Source organism: Solea senegalensis, linkage group LG15 (genome assembly GCF_019176455.1).
Source record: "Solea senegalensis isolate Sse05_10M linkage group LG15, IFAPA_SoseM_1, whole genome shotgun sequence".
NCBI classification, from domain to species: domain Eukaryota; kingdom Metazoa; phylum Chordata; class Actinopteri; order Pleuronectiformes; family Soleidae; genus Solea; species Solea senegalensis.
This window is the reverse complement of record NC_058035.1, coordinates 2,293,065-2,314,657: the sequence shown is the minus strand read 5'-3', so window position 1 is coordinate 2,314,657 and position 21,593 is coordinate 2,293,065. Positions and strand designations below refer to the sequence as shown.

General features: G+C 41.1%; 1 protein-coding gene across 1 annotated transcript in view; it reads left to right on the top strand.

The window, feature by feature from the left end:
• The window catches only part of LOC122782220 (stromal membrane-associated protein 1-like), an 85,572-nt gene that overhangs the window by 19,659 nt on the left and 44,320 nt on the right, over positions 1–21,593 (top strand). The window contains exons 4-5 of the mRNA XM_044046488.1: positions 3,247–3,322; positions 11,653–11,730. Coding sequence (XP_043902423.1) covers positions 3,247–3,322; positions 11,653–11,730 — 154 coding nt within the window. The remainder of the gene's footprint in view (positions 1–3,246; positions 3,323–11,652; positions 11,731–21,593) is intronic.

Below are 21,593 nucleotides of genomic sequence, written 5' to 3'. Positions count from 1 at the left end.
ACTTCTCGGTAATGTGACGTCAGCTACCGGAGCTCTATAGGTGCCTGGTTGCAGTTGGACATTTGTGAAATTCTGGTTTCAATAACTGAAATGGTGCCGTTCAAATCGTGAATCTCGAGGCTTCAGAACACGAGTGTGTTTTGCAACTGGAAGACTACATCCATTTTGAGTCACAAAAACATTTTCAGCGTATTTTCTCCCTAAAAATATTAACCATATTTGAAGTGTCCCAGAGTGTCTCATGAGAATTGGCATTAGAAGTGATCTAGACCAAGCTGATAAACATTTCTTTATTTTTAGTTTTGTACACCCCATGTCTGCCTGTGTTACTGCTCTGTCTCTTTTATTACGGTGCGGAACAGAAGAAGCTATAGCTGCATATATATTCAGTGCTTCCCGCAGAATTAATTCAATCTCGCTGTCAGGTGCAATAGAGTCTGAGTGACATGTACAGACAGAGAAAGAGAGAGTTGCCACATGCAAGAATGTGCACAGCTGAAGTGACTTGAACCTGTATTTTCTTAAAAGGCCATTCAGTGGTTTGCATTAGCTGGCTAGTTAGCAAATATAGCTATTACGTTAAAATTAACCACTGAATAACTGGGTTTGCCTAATACACAGTTTCCCCCCTCATCCAAACACGGTCTTTTGTGGTTTCATCAAAGAAAATTAGAAAATGCACTCCAGAGGAAGATTCCTTTTTCACAATTCAGTTTTCATGTATAAAATACCATGTTCTGTGATTATCAAGTGAACTACATTAGCTTGCTAGTTAGCAAACATATCTATAATGTTAATATTAACCACTGAAAAGCTGGAATCACTTAAGTAAGTTATTAAAATGTGTTCCATCTGTAGCTTGTTATTTCCTAGTTATGAGTAGGACAAGTCACAGTTCACAATTCAAGATGGCTGCCCCAAACATAAAGCTGTACATGTTTTTAGCACTTCTTTCTTTTTTTGTCCAGTTTCTCCAATTTAAAAAGTTGTGTACACTGTGGAGATAACTATTTCTTAGTCATGAGCGGGACATTACAAAGTTCAAAAGTTTCAAAGTTAGCAAACATAACAATGCTAACATTAACAACGGAATAATCTGGCTCCCCTGGGTGTAAAAGTACTGTAATTCCCAGTCTTGACCTAAAACTTCAGAGTCAAACGGAAAGCACTATTAGCAAGCTGTTATCAGTGCGTTACGCTACAGAATTAGCAGTACATGCTACTGCCAATACTCTATACAGGTTAAACCCCCACTTCTGGTCTCCTGGACCCGACTTGAAACCAGTGCTGAAACAAGATATACTTTTCTGAAAAGCCAGAGAAGTTAGACTGTCAGATCTGACTCACTCATCCTCAAACTTCAGCTCGGTCAGCAACCCAGTTATACTCGCCGTGTAATAACAAGTAGTGACAGGCCGGCTTTGTTAAGTGTCACTCTACACTGTGTCAGTGCAGTGGTGGAACAGCGGTCTCCAGTTTGCCCTTTTCCACGATACAAGGCAAGACAGCTGTGTGGTTAGCGTAGCAGCATATGCTCATACTTCCACCAGCAGACTGAAATAAATAATCTCCCAGTTCCAAATAGTGCTTTAATACCCTATCTTGTATCTGGCGGGCCCGTTTGTGCGGGTGGTCATCATTCTTCACTCTTTTGAAGTCCATTAGTCGTCGTGACAGCAGCGCCGCTGGCTGAGAACAGAAGATAACGGAGTCAGGATTAGAGCAGCTAGTGCCTGAATGTGTGTGAATATACATAGATTTATGTGTGCTTCTGTTAATATCATGATTTTAGTCTGACTTTATGCTGTGTTTATGTCGTATTCTGTTTGAGTTTTGATGTACAAGGGTGGGTTGAAAAGTTCATAAGACTAAGAAGGAGCTATACCAAAGCAATGGAACTTGGCGTGCATTAAACGCCACCTTTTGTGACAATATATATTGTCACAAAATAAACATATAAACATATAAACCCACATTTGATATAGTATTACAGACATTTCGTGAACATGGACAAAATTAGGCACTGTGGTGTTACCAAACTGCAGAAAAAGGGGTTTAGCTCACAAGGAAATTCATGCTGACATGGTGACTTCATCAGGCGATGAGGCTCCAGCTTTATCAAATGTGCAAAAGTGGGCAGGTGAATTCAAGAGGGTTAGGGAGAGCCTTGAAGTGGACCCAAGGTCTGAATTGATGGTGTTCAACACATCGTGATGGATGACGGACGTTTGACTTTTAATCAGATCGCCAATACTCTTAAGCGTCTCTTCTGAAAGATTAGAAAACATTCTGCACCACAAACTTGGCATGTCGAAGGTTTCCGCTCGATGGGTGACCAAAAGCTTTTGACCCCTGATCAAAAGCACACCAGGCTGGCCATATCGCAGGAACACTTGGCTTGTTTTGAACCTTTCCTAAACCCTTGGTGAGTGTTGGGTCCAGCACTTTGAGCCAGAGACAAAGTGGCAGTCCATGCAGTGGAAATATCTGCTTTTGGGGATTTTCTTCACTATCAGAATGATATACCAGGGGCATCCAAGCGCTGCAAATACCTTATTTGGTCAAATTCGGCCATTCCCTAATGGTCAATCTATGAACTTTTCAGCCCACCCTTGTATTTACATCTGTCATGTCACCAAACACCTGATTTACGTCCGTCATGTCACCAAACACCTGATTTACGTCCGTCATCAGTGTATGTTCAGTAAAATGTCTGAATTCTGTTCCTCAAACCCAAAAAAGAACATAAAATACACAATATATGCATAAATAACAATACACATAGTCTTCCCCAGTGTAAGGTTAAAAAAAAAGCCAGTTGCCTCAGAGGTGGTAGGTCAAAGTGGGACACTTCTGCCCCGAGTTAAGTGTGTTCCAGTTTCCACAGAACTTCACAAGTGGGATAACAAGACGGATGCCGACGATGATATATTGCCTTATCGATATTTTGTCTCGCCCCTGTCTACAAATTAGATTCATATGACCGTTTCTCAATGTTCTTCCACCCATTGTAAAGATTTTGTTGCTTCAGGCACAAGAGACACTTACTGACATGATGGTGAAAGACTGATATGGGTCGGAGCATCAGATTATGTTCTCCCTACTTAGCACATGCACGACTTGTTCTTCTGCTCCATCTGTCATCGGCAGTTACTTCCAGGGGTATGCGGATGATTTTCACCAGTGTGCATGAAGGATGTTTGGATATTTTTGTACAGTGTGTCAGTACTTAACCCTGATCTTCAGAGCTGTGGAGGTTTTCATCCGGGACAAGTACGAGAGGAAAAAGTATTTTGACGACAAAGGCCTGACCACACCTCCAGTAAGTATCATCCATGCTTTTTCTACATTCTACATTTTCTACAATCAGTGAAAGGCAATTGGGCGAGTAACTTGATGGTTTGCTAGTTTAAATCCTCGCCAGCTCAAGGGCTGGGGTACCAGGGAGGGAATCAGGCATAAGAATCTCTGCCAAATCAAATATATGGGAGAAACCAAAAGAAGAGGATTCATTTATTTGTGACCATTTGTCTGTAACTGAGCCAGAGGCAGGGTCCACCGGCAACATACAGCAACAAACTCACTTCAGTTTAGAACCTCCAATTAAAACCTCCAAGTCTTCAACTTCAACTAAACAGTATTTATATATACATATGTAAATGCCTTTAAAGATATTTAGTTTTCTTTATTATGTTAAATGTCTATTAAGCAGTTCTCGTATGCCTCGGGCCGGCTGTGAATCTTGTAATTTGTAATAATGGTCGATAGTACTGTTTCATAAAGGCTGAGCATCAGAGGTTTTAACACGAAGTATGTGTAAACTCAATCTGTCGACTGGCTACAAAGTGTAAGGAGGTAGTACTGTACTCAGACTGAATATTATTCAACAGAAGAAAAAGTTGTTGGATAATCAAAACACTTCCAAACACTCCACTGAAAATGTCTCGCTCACAGCAGCGTCTCTCTCTCTCTCTCTGATGTATCTTCATTTCACTTTCTCTCACTCCCTGTTCCTCTTCGAGCTCTTCTTCTTTTAGTTCCTCGTTCCCCTCCACCTCCTCCCACTCTATTTATCTGTTTTCTCCTGTGTTCTCTGAAGTGTTGCCAGGAGTCAGACTGTGATCTAGGATCTGTTTCTGCCTCCCACGCAGACGGGTTTTAGCTTTTATATGCAAATTAATTATTAAGAACAACTCATTATCACGATAAGGATTTTGGTGCAGATAGAGGAGGAGAGTCGGGCTACGGTGACCTCCGGCTGTTGTGTGTGTTTGTGTGCGATGTAATGAGATGTGATGAACACTTATAGAGAAGAAAAACCTCCTCACTGTAAATACTGGCTTAGGTAAACAGTATGTTTTGATGAGACTGAAGGTGTAGTTCCCTTGAGAGTTTCTGAAAAGGGTCATTGGAAGTGCTTGAATTTTGTGCCGGAAAGAAGTGAAGTTAATGTTTAGGTGACTGTCTCCCTTGTTTGTTACGACGCCACCTATTGATTCACGCTCTGCATTGCTCGATGTATGTAGACTAGGCCTACGCGGGACAAAATGTGGAGTCGCAATTACTAGCGGTGTTGTGGACGCGGTCCACTGTCGCTCTCTCCGCCATTGACGTGAGATTCCAATCAAACTGTGTGATGCCTGGGAAACGAAAACTCCAAGATCGCTGTCTCGCCAAAGTGACTTTGACCCAAGATCCCAAGGACAATCACTTGTCCAGATGCAGAGCGTGCTGCAAATCAATAAAAGGGGACGCCATCATGGACGGACTGGCCTCCCGTCAGCACATTTGGTCCTTGAATTTAAGGGAATAGGTCCTGGAGAGTCCTTGAAAGATCCTTGAATTTGATGTCAACCAAGGTGTGGGAACCCTGGACTGAAACTTGAATCATTTTCTTGATCAATTGATGAGTTGTTTGGTCTAAAAAATATCAGGTGATAACAAAAAATGCTAATCTGTGTTTCCTAAAATCTGTTGTTTGGAGCAAAGAAACCGAAAACGGAACTTTCCCTACGCAGTTTCTTTCGTGTTCGTTCTTTGTCGTTCTCTGTTAATACGGCATTGTTTCGAGAAATGTCTTCATACACGCGAAAACCCCTCAAAACAACTCTAGATACAACTCTGTAGTACACATGCCAGGCCTGTATGTGGCACTGTAATGCTGGAACATGCACATAAAGTTTGCTAACTTCTATTCATCTCTGTGTCTTTCTTAAGATGGTGTAAGCACAGAATGTAAAGAAGACATTTCCATTGGTTTATTATTCTACTACTTTGCACTATGATGTTTGTTCTAATTAGTTCTTCTTTTATTCTATTTCTATTTGACTTTGTGGTTGTATTTCTATTCTCTGTCCTTTACTTTGTTCAAACTCCAAACACAAAAACTAGAAGAAGACAAAGCTTAAGCAAGAGGCAGGACTAGAGAAAACTAAACGTTGGTTCTGTGTGGATAAAAGGCTGAAACCATGCTAAACGTTTTTTCTCTTTGGTTAATGAGACGTCTGAGGGGACAGCGTAGTGCAGTGTACGTTTGCTCACTGTGGACCGCACCAGTGCGACCGCGCCACTTGACTCCCCTAAAGATTATTTCAACAAGACACCGGAGAACATCTAGTGAACCTCATCTGCGGCGAGCGCAGTGACTGGCCTAAAAATGTCACCAGAGAGCGGTGGAGACAGCGCTGGAGACAGCGGAGGCCCCCGGAGGACGACTCTGCTCGTTTCCAGCCTTATTTGCCCGCGTTAGTCACAGGAATGTCCTGTCTGCTCTGTCCACACTGCTGTCAGCGCTCGGTGCATGTGCTCTTTCTGTCCGCTGACATAATATCATATCCTGACGTCAGAGGAGCTCCAGAGAGCCAAGGTCACTTGTGTTGTTTTGTTTTTGTGCAGGGAGAACACGAATGTCTGTCAGTTTTAATCACACAGGAGAGAGACTACATAGGTGGAGTTGGAGAAGAGCTGCAGAGACGGTGCAAAAGTCTTAGGTCGTATCCACATGGAAACGGAAATGAATGTAAACAAGTGTTTACAAAAGTCTTCATCCACAAGAAACCCCCAAAACGACTGAAAGCTGTAGTAATATGTCATAGTAAATAAATACTCCAGAGTATGGTCACTGTAGTACAGGTAGAGGCATATTATTATTTATCTATTTATCAGCTATAATAATTACAAATTATGAGCAAATGTAGTTGTTTTTCCAGTTTCAGTGAAGACGTCAGCCATCTTTCTCTCTCTCTCTTACTATCTGCACTCACAACAACAGAAAAAGCAGACACTGCTATCTCCATGTCCTAATATCTATTCAACCTCTGTTCATCTTCTTTTCACCCTGCTCACACCTCCTCCTCCTCCTCCTCCTCCACCCTGCAGCCTCTTCTCTCTTTATCTTTATGATCAGCCCATCTGTGCCTGTTTAGTGCTCTGTCGACATCTTGGCCAGCATCAAAGTTGTAAGAGGAGGAAGTTTTCAAAAAAAAAAACAACCCTTAAAGACATGAACAGAATAAGCAGGGGGATAGAGAATGTTCTGAATTCACATCTCAGCTTCACTCCTTTCACCACCACAGGCAACAAGAGCAGGCAGCTGTTTGATGCTTTAACAGCTGAGGAGGGAGTGAAAACGGATGGAAGTGATGATAGATGAAGGAAAAAAAGGGAGAAAACACATTTGTGTTGTGCCCTCAGAAACACACTGTCAGTGTTAGTTTCCACCCTAAGGTGGTTTAGAGAGGGAGAGTGGAAGAGGAAGGTGGTGAGGGAGGGGAGAAAGAACATGGGATGAGATTTGTGTCTCACTCTTAACACTTTGATGCTAAATGGCATTCACAATAGTGAACAATAGAGATTTTTTTCAGTCTGATACTTATTTGCTGACAATTTATGGACAGAAGAATTAATAATAGTATTAATAACTAGGACCACTCGTATGTTTATGTTAAAGCTTTCAAAAAGTGGAATTTTAAAGTGGTTTCTCTGCCTTTTTAACGTCAAATTTGTCGGAGCACCGAGGCCACGCCTTTTGACGTAGAGAAAATCTAGAGTGTCTAGAACGTATGGTCCGAGTTTGGCTAGTTGTGGCTAGCTCACACATGCTAGGATGAGTTCGTTCAAATGTATAGACTGGCGGACTTCTGGGTGGGCGGAGCTAATGGAAGTACATTCGAAATTTGTTTGGAATCATGAGAGCAAATTCTCGCAAAAAAAGAAACTTTCATTCTATAAGTGAATTTTGAGTCGAGATTTGAAGGCAGGCATGGACGTTATTGTTGAGATATGTTGTGGGGGTGTGTTCCAGAGTGGACAGACGGACAAGCTGTGGAGGAACGGAGAAGATGTGCAAGTGTGGAGGAGGTCGATTGATCGATCGATTCATTCAGAAAATAATCTACTGATAAATCAATAATGAAAATAATAATAAGTTGCAGCCCCTAGTACTGGTAGAGCTCCAGACGATACGTGAAAATCTTTAAGACGTCATATCTCGCAGAACCTGACGGACTGTGACCCGACCGTGCTTTTATGAGAATGAAAACAGTAGTAGTCCAACATCTAACAAGAACGCTAAAATAATGAAGCTAGTATGCGTTGGATTCTGTACCTGATATGAAGTCATCACTACATAACTACTGTAAGCAGAATCTGGTGCCTGGGGTTTCCCCCTATCTCTTCTCTGTCTCCGCCTTCTGTGCTTGCCTTGAGTTCCTCGACTGTTTCACTGGCCTGTGGCACAATTTTATTTAGAAGGTTTTATATCTTCCTGCCAAGATGGCACTCTTTTTGTTTGTTGAGTCTTCCAATGTAATCTGATTAGGACAATAGAGTCACGATTATTGATGTGTACAGTTAGGATACCTCTCTTCTTGGCATTTTTCAAAATAAGGCGATGGGGCGGAGTTAGCCTAAGCAGAGGGCCTTTAGTTACCCTTTAAATTAGAATAAATGTAACTTCTTTCAATGCTAATATTGTCTTATTTTTCAATCCTTGGTTAATCCTTGGGCTATTGTTATGTAAAAGTTGTCACTGTAGCTTCCCCTTGGCTCTCATTTTAAATGTAAATATACAGAATGTCCTTTAGGATTTCACATCAGACATTCGGCGCGAGGAAACACAGATGTGTGACAGAAAGAAAATCCCACTTCTAAAGCCTCAGCGCGGCTGAGAATCAACGTCAACACCAACTCTTATGTCCAGCCAGGTTGGGATCTAGTGACTGCAGATGGAACGAGGTGTTGTCGTCCTGTTTCCCGATTATTCCGACTGTGTTTTTGTCAGATGAATCAATATGTTGTGCGCCGCGTTGTGTCGAAGGCAGTAAGTAAGTGAGGATGGAGCACTCCAGTGGGAGGCAGTTGAAGGCAGGCGGCGAGAAGAAGAAGAAGGAGAAGAGGCCAGATGGCAAAGAATAAACAAGGCACAGATAAAGGCAAGGCCGAGGTGGTGTTAATGTTGTTTGGCTGAATCTCTGTAAACTTGACGTGTCTAATTATTTTAGCACATCTGAGGTAAGACGGCAGCTGATGGGGAAATTATGTCGCGGAGGGAATTTGTGTGAGCGTTGAAGACGGATTGAAAATGGCAGTAATTATTTAGGATAAAAAAACCCGTTGCTGTCTGCTTTCATGATCGATTCTGTGTGCACCAAGCTGTAAAGAGTGCAAAGGCAGCCTTTTTTTTTTTCTTTACCGTGGAGAAGAATATATTAAACAGAAATGCCAATCAATATTTCCTGGGAATATTCCCCCCCCGTGGCTCGGCTTGTTGAACTGGAGTGGACGTCTTATAAGTAGTGTGTGTGTGTGTGGGGGGGGAAACAAGCAGTATCCATGGTAACAGTTGCACGTCAAGGGACAAGGTGGTGAATTCAGTTGCGGCTCGGGGTCAGATTCTGACACGACAAAATCAGAATGCCCGTCACGTTCCGGTTTGGTCAGCATGAACTCTCAGGACAGGGGAAAACAAGCTACTGTGCACGTCCTTGCATTGTCTGGTGACAAAGTTTGAGGTTTACTGATGGATTTGTTGACGAGGAAGCAGCCTTACTGATGATTTGCGAGTATATTAAGGGTAGAAGAAGTCATTTGTCATTTTAGTTCATTCAGTTAAGTCTGTGTTTAATTTACCCCAGTGACAAAAAACAATATCTTTGGACCTAAAGTAGATGGTGAAATGTGGTGCTACCCTGAGCTGTGCACGCCCCCTGCTGGCCCCCTACACCAGTGGTCAGCAATTGGTGACCAGTGGGCCAAAACTGGGCCCGCCAGCATCAGTGTCTGGGGCCCAGGAGATGATTTAACAAAGCTGATCTTCAAGTAGTTCACCAAAAAAAATAAAATCAAATTTCGTATCGAGTTCAGAACTTTTATTCTGAAAAAAACAAAAAAAACATGAGCTGATTCATATAAGATTCTATTGCTAGAATTGACATTTAACCTAAACTAAATGATTGGTTTGAAAAAATACGAATAAAAACACTGCTGTTCTCATGGTTTGTGTTAGGCTCATAGAAGAAGAAGCAGAAATTCTTAAAATTGAAATGACGCACAACAAATATATTACGAGTTCTTATCTCACACAAAGATAATGTCCACATTATTGTTAGTTTAGGACAGCAAACGTGGTTTTTTTGTTTGTGACTGAAGACGTTTTAACGCACTTTGCCTGATGAAGATATGACGTTACATTTACTTGCTGATCCATGATCTACAACGACAGCAGGAACACAACGGAAAAGCTATTTTAAACACAAGTGCTGGGTGTTTTTTGTCTGGGAACTGACGTTTGTAAACCATTTGTTTTCCTGCACCAAAGCCCATTGAGAAAATCAGATGTTTATTTACTGCTGCCTCGTGTGGTAAGATTGTGTCACGTTGGTGAATCAGAATGAATTATTTTGAACAACAAAGCCACAAAATAAGACATTTGAACTGACTGATGGAGGCAGCAGTGTTTGACAAGCGCTGTGTGTGCCATGATTATTAAATCGCTGATTTTCTCTGTGGACTTTGGTGTGAGTGTGTGAGTGAGTGACTTCCAAATCTTCTGTTCCCAGTCACAAAATGTTGTCCAATGGTGAGAACATATTTATTAGATATCATTGAATTAAGCCGACGTGGATTCTATTGCATGAACCTTTGGTTAAATGGCTAAAATTTCGTTTTTTCAGCTTGTGTATGTTCCTGCAGTTCTGGCAGTGAGCGTCAGCGTCTTAAATACTGAATAATGGCAGACGCTATCAATGTTTGCTCTGGTTTGCATCATTCTAAATATTGAAGACATGCTCCGTTATTTATAATATCCTCAAGAGAAATAACCACCTCAGCATAGTAAACAGCCAAACACTAAGAGCAAATGAAGTGATTGCAAACAGACAGGGAGACAATAAGGCCTGGATATCAGGCTGAAGCTTAAACCTCCCTCTCCCTCTCTCTGTGTCTCTCTCTCTCTCTGTCTCTCTCTCTCGTTGGTATCCTGACAGTCATTAGCTGAAGCATCAGCACTGACTCATTTACATATAACGGAGCAAGACAGAGCCATTAACCTGAACACATTAACATCAACTCTCCATGCGCTAATAACGTCTGCACATTAAATCTGCATTGTGAGTGCATTAAAATCACATTAAGGAATGAGATGTAATTGTTTATAACCTGCTGTGAGCTATAGCAAGTCTTTCACCATTAAGCCTCGTGCGTCTGCTCCTATAGAAAGTTATAATGGACATCAGATGGGGATTCAATGAAGAAATGTGGGGCATTTGTTCTAGTTATGGCTGGATATCATGTTTTTTTGTGTCCGATACCGATATTTAAATCCTAACAATTTTCCAATATGCATGCTGGACAGAATTTGGCATTGTGTACTTCTCATTACCGTAGCTCCTATAGACACTTGGCAATATCCAGAAAATTCAAAAACAATGGACTGGCGATCTGTCAGGGTGTGACTCCGCCTTTCGGCCTATGTCAGCTGAGATTGGCACACCTGCCCCCCGCGACCCTCGTGTGGAGGATAAAGCGGTAGAAGTTGGATGGATGGATGGATGGATACAAGAAAAGCAGAGACATCAGAGCTTTGCGCCCATATATACTTCATGTCACTTCGGTAGCCTTCAGGACCTCAACGACCGCCCAATGGCAGACAAGATTCCTATTCCTAAGATTCTGGTTGAATAATTGCCAGATATGGAAAGTTAAAGCTATCTTGGAAGAACCATGGACCATTTTTTGGATAATTCTACAGCCATAAATTCAAAATAATTCCAGGGCGGCCTGAACACCATGATGATCATGAGAGGGTTAAGGATTTCGTGCAGAACAATGAGCGAGGAACGTTAAAAGCAAGAGGGAGCAAATGGCGCAAATTCCACAATCTCTGTCTCACCAAAGGCAAATGACAAAGACTGACTTTGACCCAAGATCCCAAGGACAATCAATCAATCAATAAAAGTGGACGCCATCATGGACGAAGACAAGCTCTTACAAGTTGTCCTCCCGTCTTAAGCTGCGTCGGTACAAAAGTCCTTGAATGTGATGTCAACCAAGGTGTGGGAACCTGAATATTGGACCAAATCTGTACTAGGGATGAGTCAATATGATAATATCACTGTCTCACACCATCTTCTCGTCTCTTCTTTATCTTCACAGAAGGAGCCTGAGAGGAAAAAAGAGGAGAAAAAGAAAGAGAAGGATGTGGATAAAGGGGAGAGACACAGCAACGTGAAGGTACACACAAATTAAATTGATAGCTGCTGTATGTGTGAGTCAGTACTTTCACGTGTATGCAGAAGAATCTAAATGTAATCATGTAAAACCCGGTGGTTATTATACTTCATTTATGTCGACGTCTGTGACACGTGAGCGGGTGTTTCTGTGATGCGTGTCCTCCTTTCCTCAAAACAATCATCAGAGACCACAAGCGGTTAAAACACTGTGTATAAAAATGGACGTAATCTTTTTTCCTTCAGGTGGAATTGCTTTTTCATTAAGGCTAAAAAATAACAGATAGAGATTCACAGTACGGGCTGAACAATTTATCGGAAATCGCAAAATCGTTATATTCTCCCGGCTGAAGAAAACATCTTTATTTCTCACAGATCTGCACAAATATCACACAGTAATAGTGAAATAAGAACAGTAACGTACAAATTACAGTTCCTTCTCATATCGCAATCGCAATTTAAGTGAGAATAATTGCAATGATTCCAAATCGTTCAGCCCTAATTGACATATGCTAATATATTAACTAAGGTAAGATATACTTATATAACAATTAAGAAAAGAATATAAATTATATACTGTACAGTAGGGGGTGGGAATCACAGGGAACCACATGGTCCACGATACCAATAATATCACGATACAACGATTCTGTGAAAATCAATGTATCGCGTTACATCGCGATATCTGTTTAACTGAAGAAAACAAAAACGCCAACGTGAAAAGTTAAAAGTGCAGGAGTTCTGTATTTGTTCACAACATAGAGGTCAAAGGTCATAAAGTCTATGTACTGAACGTGGATGGAGCATCTCTTAACTTTCTCCGCCATTATCCCACTGTAAACTCCCTTTTCTTCAGGTCAGGTTAGTTTCCCCTCATTTATTTGAGCAGCGCCACCGTGAGGAGGCATGAAGTAGTGACGCCCGGCGAGTGACTGTTTACTTTAGAGCCCCTTCATGTTTGATTGTTTAATTAATTATTTGCCCCGGCGTATCGGTTATCACCAAATCGATATTTTGACCCATCCCGCCTCTAAACACCGGTGTGATTGACAGCTGGTCTTGTCCAATAGGAGCAGGTGATGCCTTTGAACTTTGACGATGGACAAATTCCGATTCTGGACGCCTTAAAAAACGGGATTTTCAGATTCTTGTGGTTGACGTCACGACTGACCTCCATTTACAGCATCTACAGTAAAACACACATCACTGTTATTCAAATTCACTCTTTTTTTTTTTACATTTTATTATTATTTGGCCTTTTAGAAACAAGAAGGGTAAAGTAAATGAGGTAAAACAAGGAGAAAACAGTCCTGTGAAACACTTATTTGTCTACACTGGTATTTAGTCCTGAGTGATGACACAGAGAAGCCCCCCCCCCTCCTGTTTGTGTGTGTGTGCCTCTGAATACATAATGTGGGACAACAGAGGGGCCAAGTCGCTCCACCGCTGGTGCAGCAGGAGCCAAATCCTCGAGGGAAACTCCTCATAAACATTCATGTTGTTCACAGATGCTTTAGTCTTGCTCCGTGTTGCGGCGCGGGGGAGCATTCCTCATTCATGTGCTGGGACGTAAACACAGCGAGCGGTCCTTAAAAACTAAAATACCATCCATAAAAGTTAAAGTGTGGGTTTGGGTGGGGGGGAGAAAGTGTGACTTAAACTTCTGGCCGCTTTGAACAAGTTTCCCACGTGTCATTAACAGTTGTTATCGCTCACACTTTGCGCTCTTGCTCCACACACTGTGCCGTGTTTTGAGGCGCACAGACGCTCGCTCTCGCTCCCTCTGTGCCTCCGAGTGTTCGCTGCTGAAAATGTGGACGGACTGTTATCGCTCTGTGCAGCAGAGAGCGATGGCCTCAGACTTCAGTCTTCCACTGGCGTGAGAGCGTAACGTTTGGATTTTAACACCGACCTGAGTGGATTAGGACACTAAGACAACCTTAAGTAAATGATTACTCCTTAAGGCCCTGGTACATCTCCCAAGATTTTTAAACCTTGATTGATATTAAAATCGATATCTGATAAATCATTGCAGCCCCGTGTGAGTGTCCATGTGTGTGTGTGTTTTAGAGGAAGAAGGAGTGAAAGTACGTGTTTCTAGGTCATGGCTAGTAAATTGAGTGTTCAGTATTTCCATGGCCTCGGAAGCAGTGAGGGAATAAAGCAGCTCAAAGTGGTCTGGATTCTCATGTATGTACAGAGTGTGTGTGTGTGTGTGTGCGTGTGTGTGCAGGTGTTCCACAGGGAGCAGAAATGTAGGCTATGGCTGACTCTATCGACTCAGGGTGAAGCGTAACCACACAAGCGCAAACATTTATTACCCAACCTCCATCTGCTCACAAATATTTAAAGTTATTTTTATTTGCGCTCTGCTGTCACTTTTTCCAAAATCTTACGCACAATCACTCAAAGACTTAATTTACATAGAATTTTTTTATATAGTTTGATAGTTGTTTATAAGTTTTACCTCAGACCAAGACAATAATCCGCTTTTCTTAATGTCATGTAAACATGTTTGTCCGACTAAAATTAAGCTAGTCTTCATTGGACTAACATACCTGGATAATGCGATTCATAGTCTGATTACTCCGCACACGCTTATTCGGACTAACATACCTGGATAATACGATTAATAGTCTGATTTTTCCTACATGTATACGCTTAGTCGGACTAACATACCTGGATAATGCGATTCGTAGTCTGATTACTCCTGCACGTATGCTGAGTTTGACTAACATACCTGGATAATACGATTAATAGTCTGATTACTCCTGCATGTATACGCTTAGTCGGACTAACGTACCTGGACAATATGATTAATAGTCTGATTACTGCTGCTTGAATACACTTAGTTGGACTAAAATACCTGTATAATGCGATTCATAGTCTGATTACTCCTGCATGTATACACTTAGTCGGACTAACATACCTGGACAATATGATTAATAGTCTTGTATACACTTAGTTGGACTAAAATACCTGTATAATGCGATTCATAGTCTGATTACTCCTGCATGTATACACTTAGTCGGACTAACATACCTGGATAATGCGATTCATAGTCTGATTACTCCTGCACGTATGCTTAGTCTGACTAACATACCTGGATAATACAATTCATAGTCAGATTACTCCGCACACGCTTATTCGGACTAACATACCTGGATAATACGATTAATAGTCCTGCATGTATACACTTAGTCGGACTAACATACCTGGACAATGCGATTCATAGTCTGATTACTCCTGCATATGCTTAGTTGACTAAAAAACTGGATAATACAATTTCATAGTCTGATTACCCACATGTATACACTTAGTCGGACTAACATACCTGGACAATATGATTAATAGTCTGATTACTGCTGCTTGAATACACTTAGTTGGACTAAAATACCTGTATAATGCGATTCATATTCTGATTACTCCTGCATGTATACATATATTAGTCCGACTAAACATATATGGGTTTTTTTCCCCCTGACTTCTCAATTGGAACGCGGTCATTACTCCCATTGCCCACTTGCGATGTCAACGGAATGCACCATACGACCACAAAAACCACATGATGTTTATTTTTAAAGCAGTTGTTCACTCATAAAAATACATATGTATGTGTGCTATAGTCCATTCCTGACAACTCACCCACCTAAATGTGACACACTGGACCTTTAAGTGACGTCCCTGCAGACCGCGGGTTTGCGTGAGTGTCCACCGCAGTCAAGGACCAGTGAAGATCAGGCAAATTAGCCAGAGGCCTCTGCTAACACACAACAATATTGCTTTACTTTCATTACCCTGCAGTATCTGTGGTTAAAGTCACACACACACACACACACTGTATAGGTGATATTTTGCAAACAAAAAAAGAAAGACAAACATCATTTGTTTAATCAAATGTTGGTGTTTTGTTTTTCCTCAATTTAAAGCTTTGTATTGAGAAACTTTGCAAGGTTGCTTATTGCTTATTTTATGAAGCACTTATTTATTTATGGGTTACAACTCATTCAATTCAGATTTATAGATAGATAGATAGATAGATAGATAGATAGACAGACAGACAGACAGACAGATAGATAGATTTCTTCTTAGAACAAAATGTGTTCACTTTACTGTCGTAGAGGTGCGCAGACACCAGTAAACATTCACATATAAGAAGCTGAAATCACAGACCTTACCACAGCACGACACAGTGCATATCTTTTTGAACTTTAGCTAAAGATAAAACAGAACACACGCAGGTATGACAACAAGGAACAATCCTTGACAACAGAGCTTATTTGACATTGTCAGTAATTCTCCAGGGCCAAAACCAAACCGACCGAAGGAGCGGTGGGAAATGAAAGATAATATTGGATGTATCAACAAAATAAAGAAGTTTATTGAGTCAGAAATTGTGTTTCCATCGGTGCAAAATAGCTATTTAATTGTCTCTTAGTCCATTGTTCCAGAGTGGCGGTGTGGCTTTTCAATCATAAAATAGTTATGTTTTTCTTTGGCAGCAGTCAAGGTAGTAGGTAGGTAGGTAGGTAGGTAGGAAAGAAGGAAGAAAGTTGGATGGATAGATAGGTTGGTAGGCAGGAAGGTAGGTAGGAGCTGGCTTAAGTAGGTAGGAAGGAAGGAAAGAAACACTATGGACACCTGGAACTCTTATTAACCAAATATCCATGATGCCAATCAAAGCAGAAGCTAAATCATTCAATCTTAACCACTTCAGCATCACATGAGACTTGACAGCCACCGCTTCTGACTGTGATTTGCATCATGTACAGTACAGTATATACAGAGCGTGTGGAGGTAATTGCATCCTCAATGACTGTGAATAGTCCAAAGCCAGATTGTTGTTGTTGTTGTTGTTGTTGTTCCTGTTAGAAATGCAATCTTTCCCAGCGCTGATCTTCTTCCGCTGCGAGAACAAAGTCTCGTCGAGAGCAGCCGTTTCTGTCGCTCTGTAACCGACGACACGTGACTTCAAAGCCCACGCTAAACACGCGGGTTGACATTAAAAGGCGGCACAGCGTGTATGTTTGCAGACTGCTGTTCAAAGACTGGGATTCTATTCTAACGCCATAAACGTGAAGGTAAACTGCAAAACCACAAGAAAACAAGGATGCACAGTAAATATCAAAACAGCCATTTGTCCTAAAAAGTACATTCTGTTCATTAATTAAAACACAGACATAGTAGACATAGTAATCGAAAATAAAATGATGTTCTGGGATCCTCAAACCTCAAATTAAGGATGTTTCAAAAGTCTTGTTTTTGTCCACAAACCAAAATGAGTCACTTTTAATGATTTGGATTTAATTTGGAGCAAAGAAACCAGAAAATATTCACATTTAAATCAAATTATTAACAAAAAAAAAACTACTCAAACGGATTAGTTGATCAAAATAGTTTTTAATCAATTAATAATTGATTTTTGTGACGTTATGAGGACATTCTGGTGTGCTTTTGTAAAGAGACGATCTTTTTTCTCTCACTATCAGCGTTCATTACCGGGAAAATGCTTTCTATCGCTGCTATTGTTCTAGTGTCTGTAAAATCACCTCCTTCTTGACTGTGGAGACGGTTCATTTGAGTGTGTGTGTGTGTGTGAGCGTAAATTTTAGACAAGGAGACAAGGTTGAAACGGGGACGAGAGAGAGTGAGTGAGAAGTGACCACAAGGAGACAGAAAACATGGTTGTCAGCATGTTTTCTGCTGTACTGGAAGATTAAACGTCAGCATAAACGTATACACTAACAAGCCTATCGCTCTCTCTCTCTCTCTCTCTCTCCCTCCCTCTCTCTCTCTCTCGCTCGCTCTCTCACTCTCTCTCTCAGTCTCTCTCGCTCTCAAACACACACACACACACACATATACACAAGAAATGCCCTCAAATATCTCCTTGACTCTGAGACTCATGGACAGCAGGAGCTGCTGATAAGAACGAGGAAACACAGATGAAACATGCACACGCACACACAAATACTGGTTTCCATCACTTCAGAGGACATTGCATTGACTTACGTTCATTTGCTGGAGACTTAACCTCACCCTAACCCTAAAACCAGGTCTTAACCCTGAAAAGGCCCTTTACACTTATGAGGCCCAGTCAAAATGTCCACAAAGAGTTTTTGGACCTAAAAAAGACTTAAATACAAGTACACACAGGTTTGCGTAGCTACCCTTGTAAGATTTGGGACAGCCTAAACCAGGGGTGTCCAAACTCGCCGCTAAATGTCCTCACTAAGACAGGTATGAATCAAAAATGTGTCCTCACTGGATACTAGACACACACACAGCACCTGAGAGAGAGGGGACACGACACGTCTCGTATTCACAGTCAAGGTCGTACTGTGTGTTCGGTGTATGTGTTTGGGATCAGGTGGTGCAGGGTTTCACGCAACAGAGTCGGTGTAACGCTTTAGACTCTGTCCACTGAGCTCAAAAAACAGATGTTAACAAGACTGTGACTTTTACAGCTGCGCTCGTCAACTCGGGTGGGGGTGTCATTTCTGCCCTTTCACTCAGCGGCGCTCTCTGCCTCTCAAATTCAATCAGATCATCGCCGTCGTCATCGCCACATTTATCCTTTTTTACAGCGGGCGAGGGCCGTCGTCGAGAGCAGGCAATTATCTTCAAGGTCGCTCGGCAACGTTACCTGTAAATATAACGCGTGTCATTTTGGAAAACTAATTTTGTGCGTTTCTGTCATTTTCTCTGAGCATTTCTCTGAGGTGAAGGACTCCAGTGACAGTGTCCATATGTTGTCAGGTAATCTGATGCAGCGTTTTTTCACAACACAACTGATTTACTGATTTTACACATGGTGGATTTTTTTTTTTAAAAGCCCAGATAAAAACAAAAGTTTGGAACATGACAAAATCCAACTCCACCTCAAAAAATATCAGAAATTAAAGAAAGCTTGTCAAAACTTGCGATAACAATATCCACAACATTCAAACGACAACGTAATTTATTTCATTTCCATGCTTCTCTAATGTGGCAGCAGCAGAAGAATTCAAAATATTACGAGGTTCGCTGAATGCACCTCTCTATTCTTTTGTTTTCATGCAGTCCTCCTTACATACACACAAAAAGCTTATTTTAAATTAGCAATCGCAGTTGTCCATGTTATTATTTAGTTCATTTTAGATTTATTTTTCTGATTTTGCGGTCCATAGTTTTTCTAGATATCGCAAACGGTTTAGCAGTTACTGGAATGGGAAGTACGCATGCCAAAAAGTAACAGAAGGGTTAAACGCTTGACGCGTTGAGAATTACGACGCACCCTTTCGTACACATCAAGTGCGTCTTGTGATTGTTTTATACGTTTTTTTTTTTTTTTAACTGGGATTCTGGGAAACACACACAATCAAATGATTATCGCTGCCAAGTTAAGTTTGGACTGTCATCATCATCAATAACACTTTTTTATTCCCATATCTGTCGAGCAGTGTTCAAACTAAATATTCAACATTACAAAAGCCACTTTCTGCAAAATTCATGGAAAAAATCATTAGATTATGTCAAATTTTAGATTGTGTAGCTGCTTTTTACAGATGGACAATGTTTTCATACTATAAAGAGAGGAATTATGCCATAGGTGTGTGCAGTGACGTGCAGTGGCGTTGTTCGGATAACAAAGGCGAGACGTATCGGTAGAAACGTGACACATGTATCGCTAAACAAGGTCACTTGGAGCAGAGAGACGGTCAATAGAGAGAGAATTCACAAAGGAAATTCAGATGAAGCTCAAGATGCTGGTACTGTGTGAGTTTATATAATACAGAATATTGAACAAAAATGAACACACTCACTCACTCACTGGTATCAGGGTGGAGCAGACCAGGCTTTAATCAGCAGATATGTTTCATTTCCTTTCACTCTTCTCTTCATTTCCTTTCTTCTTCTTGTTCTTCAGAGAGATTTTTTCTTTTTTCCCACATCACCAGCACTCTGCTTTGCTCTGTTGTTAAAAGCCAAAACAAAAACCTGTGGATTTACCAGCAGCGACTAAACTCATTTTACAGATGAAGGTCTGTGGGAGGCTAAAAAAGAAAAGGAGAGAAGAAAAACGAAACAAACAAACAACATGGGTTTTTCAAGGCTGATTTTCATTTTTTTTTAATTTGTTGGATTTGAAGCTGCAGAGAAAACAACAATATCTACATTTGCTACAGCTCTTAACTTCTCACCAGTGTTGTAATGTAACAAAGTACAAAATTAAGCAACTTTTACTCCACTATATTTCCTCTAAGGACAAGTGAATGACAAGGACAGGTGAGTGAACCATGAGGACAGGTGAATGACGAGGACAGTAAATGACGAGGACAGGTGCATGATGATGACAGGTGAGTGAACGATGAGGACAGGTGAATGATGAGGACAGGTGTATGATGATGACAGGTGAGTGAATGAGGACAGGTGAATGAATGATGAGGGACGGGTGAATGATGAGGACAGTTGAATGAATGATGAGGAGAGGTGAATGAATGGCGAGGGCAGGTGAATGAAGAGGACAGGTGTATGATGAGGACAGGTAAATGATGATGAAGACAGGTGAATGAAGAGGACAGGTAAATGATGATGAAGACAGGTGAATGAAGAGGACAGGTGAGTGAACGATGAGGACAGGCGAGTGAACGATGAGGACAGGTGAATGACGAGGACAGTAAATGACGAGGACAGGTGTATGATGATGACAGGTGAGTGAATGACGAGGACAGGTGAATGAATGATGAGGACGGGTGAATGATGAGGACAATTGAATGAATGATGAGAGGTGAATGAATGACGAGGACAGGTGTATGATGAGGACAGGTAAATGATGAAGACAGGTGAATGACGAGGACAGGTGAGTGAACGATGAGGACAGGTGTATGATGATGACAGGTGAGTGAACGAGGACAGGTGAATGAACAGTGACAGGACAGGTGTATGATGATGACAGGTGAGTGAATGACGGGTGAATGAATGATGAGGACAGGTGAATGAATGAGAGGATATTTGAATGAATGAGGAGGACAGGTGTATAATGAGGACAGGTGAGTGAATGACGAGGACAGGTGAATGAATGATGAGGACAGTTGAATGAATGATGAGGACAGGTGAATAAATGAGGAGGACAGGTGTATAATGAGGACAGGTAAATGATGAAGACAGGTGAATGACGAGGACTAAGGAACTTTTACTGTGAGTACATTTAATAGTACATTTTTAGACCAGTACTTTTGCTTGCACTTAAGTTTTTTTTATCAAAACAATGGTACTTTTACTTAGTACGTAGAATATTTAATTCCACCTCCGTTTAAGACTTTTAAGTAATATTATAAAAAGTGACTTCAACTTCTACCAAAGTCATTTACTGTAAGATATTTACTCAAGTATCACCTTTAAGTTACTTTATACAAGACTGCTTCTCACACATAAACAGTATGATGATATATATGCACTATTATAATTATAAACAGATTAAAGAAGAATTTTCGCATGTAAAATAACAGGACAAATTGGTCCCTTTGCTAATTAAACAAGTTTTATTTCTCTTTGAATAGAAGCATATTTAGAGTACGTGTAACCAGAACATTTACACAACTCTCCGCAAACACACAGCAAACAACCTAAGAAGAGACTTTTTTCCTCACTGTCGTAATGTTTCCTTCCACTCGTTGGTATTTGTCGGTCAGTGAAGCCACTTTAACGGCGTTTTGACCTTCAGAATCCACTCAAATTCTCTCGTCTCTGGCTAAATAGATTCCCTTTTATGTTTTCAGCTAAAGGCCAGACAAGGTGATGGTATCTGTTAAGTGACAGGGATATGTTGGGCATTTAAATGAAAAAAATAATAAATGAAGTGGGAGCGCTGCTGACTCTCCTCCT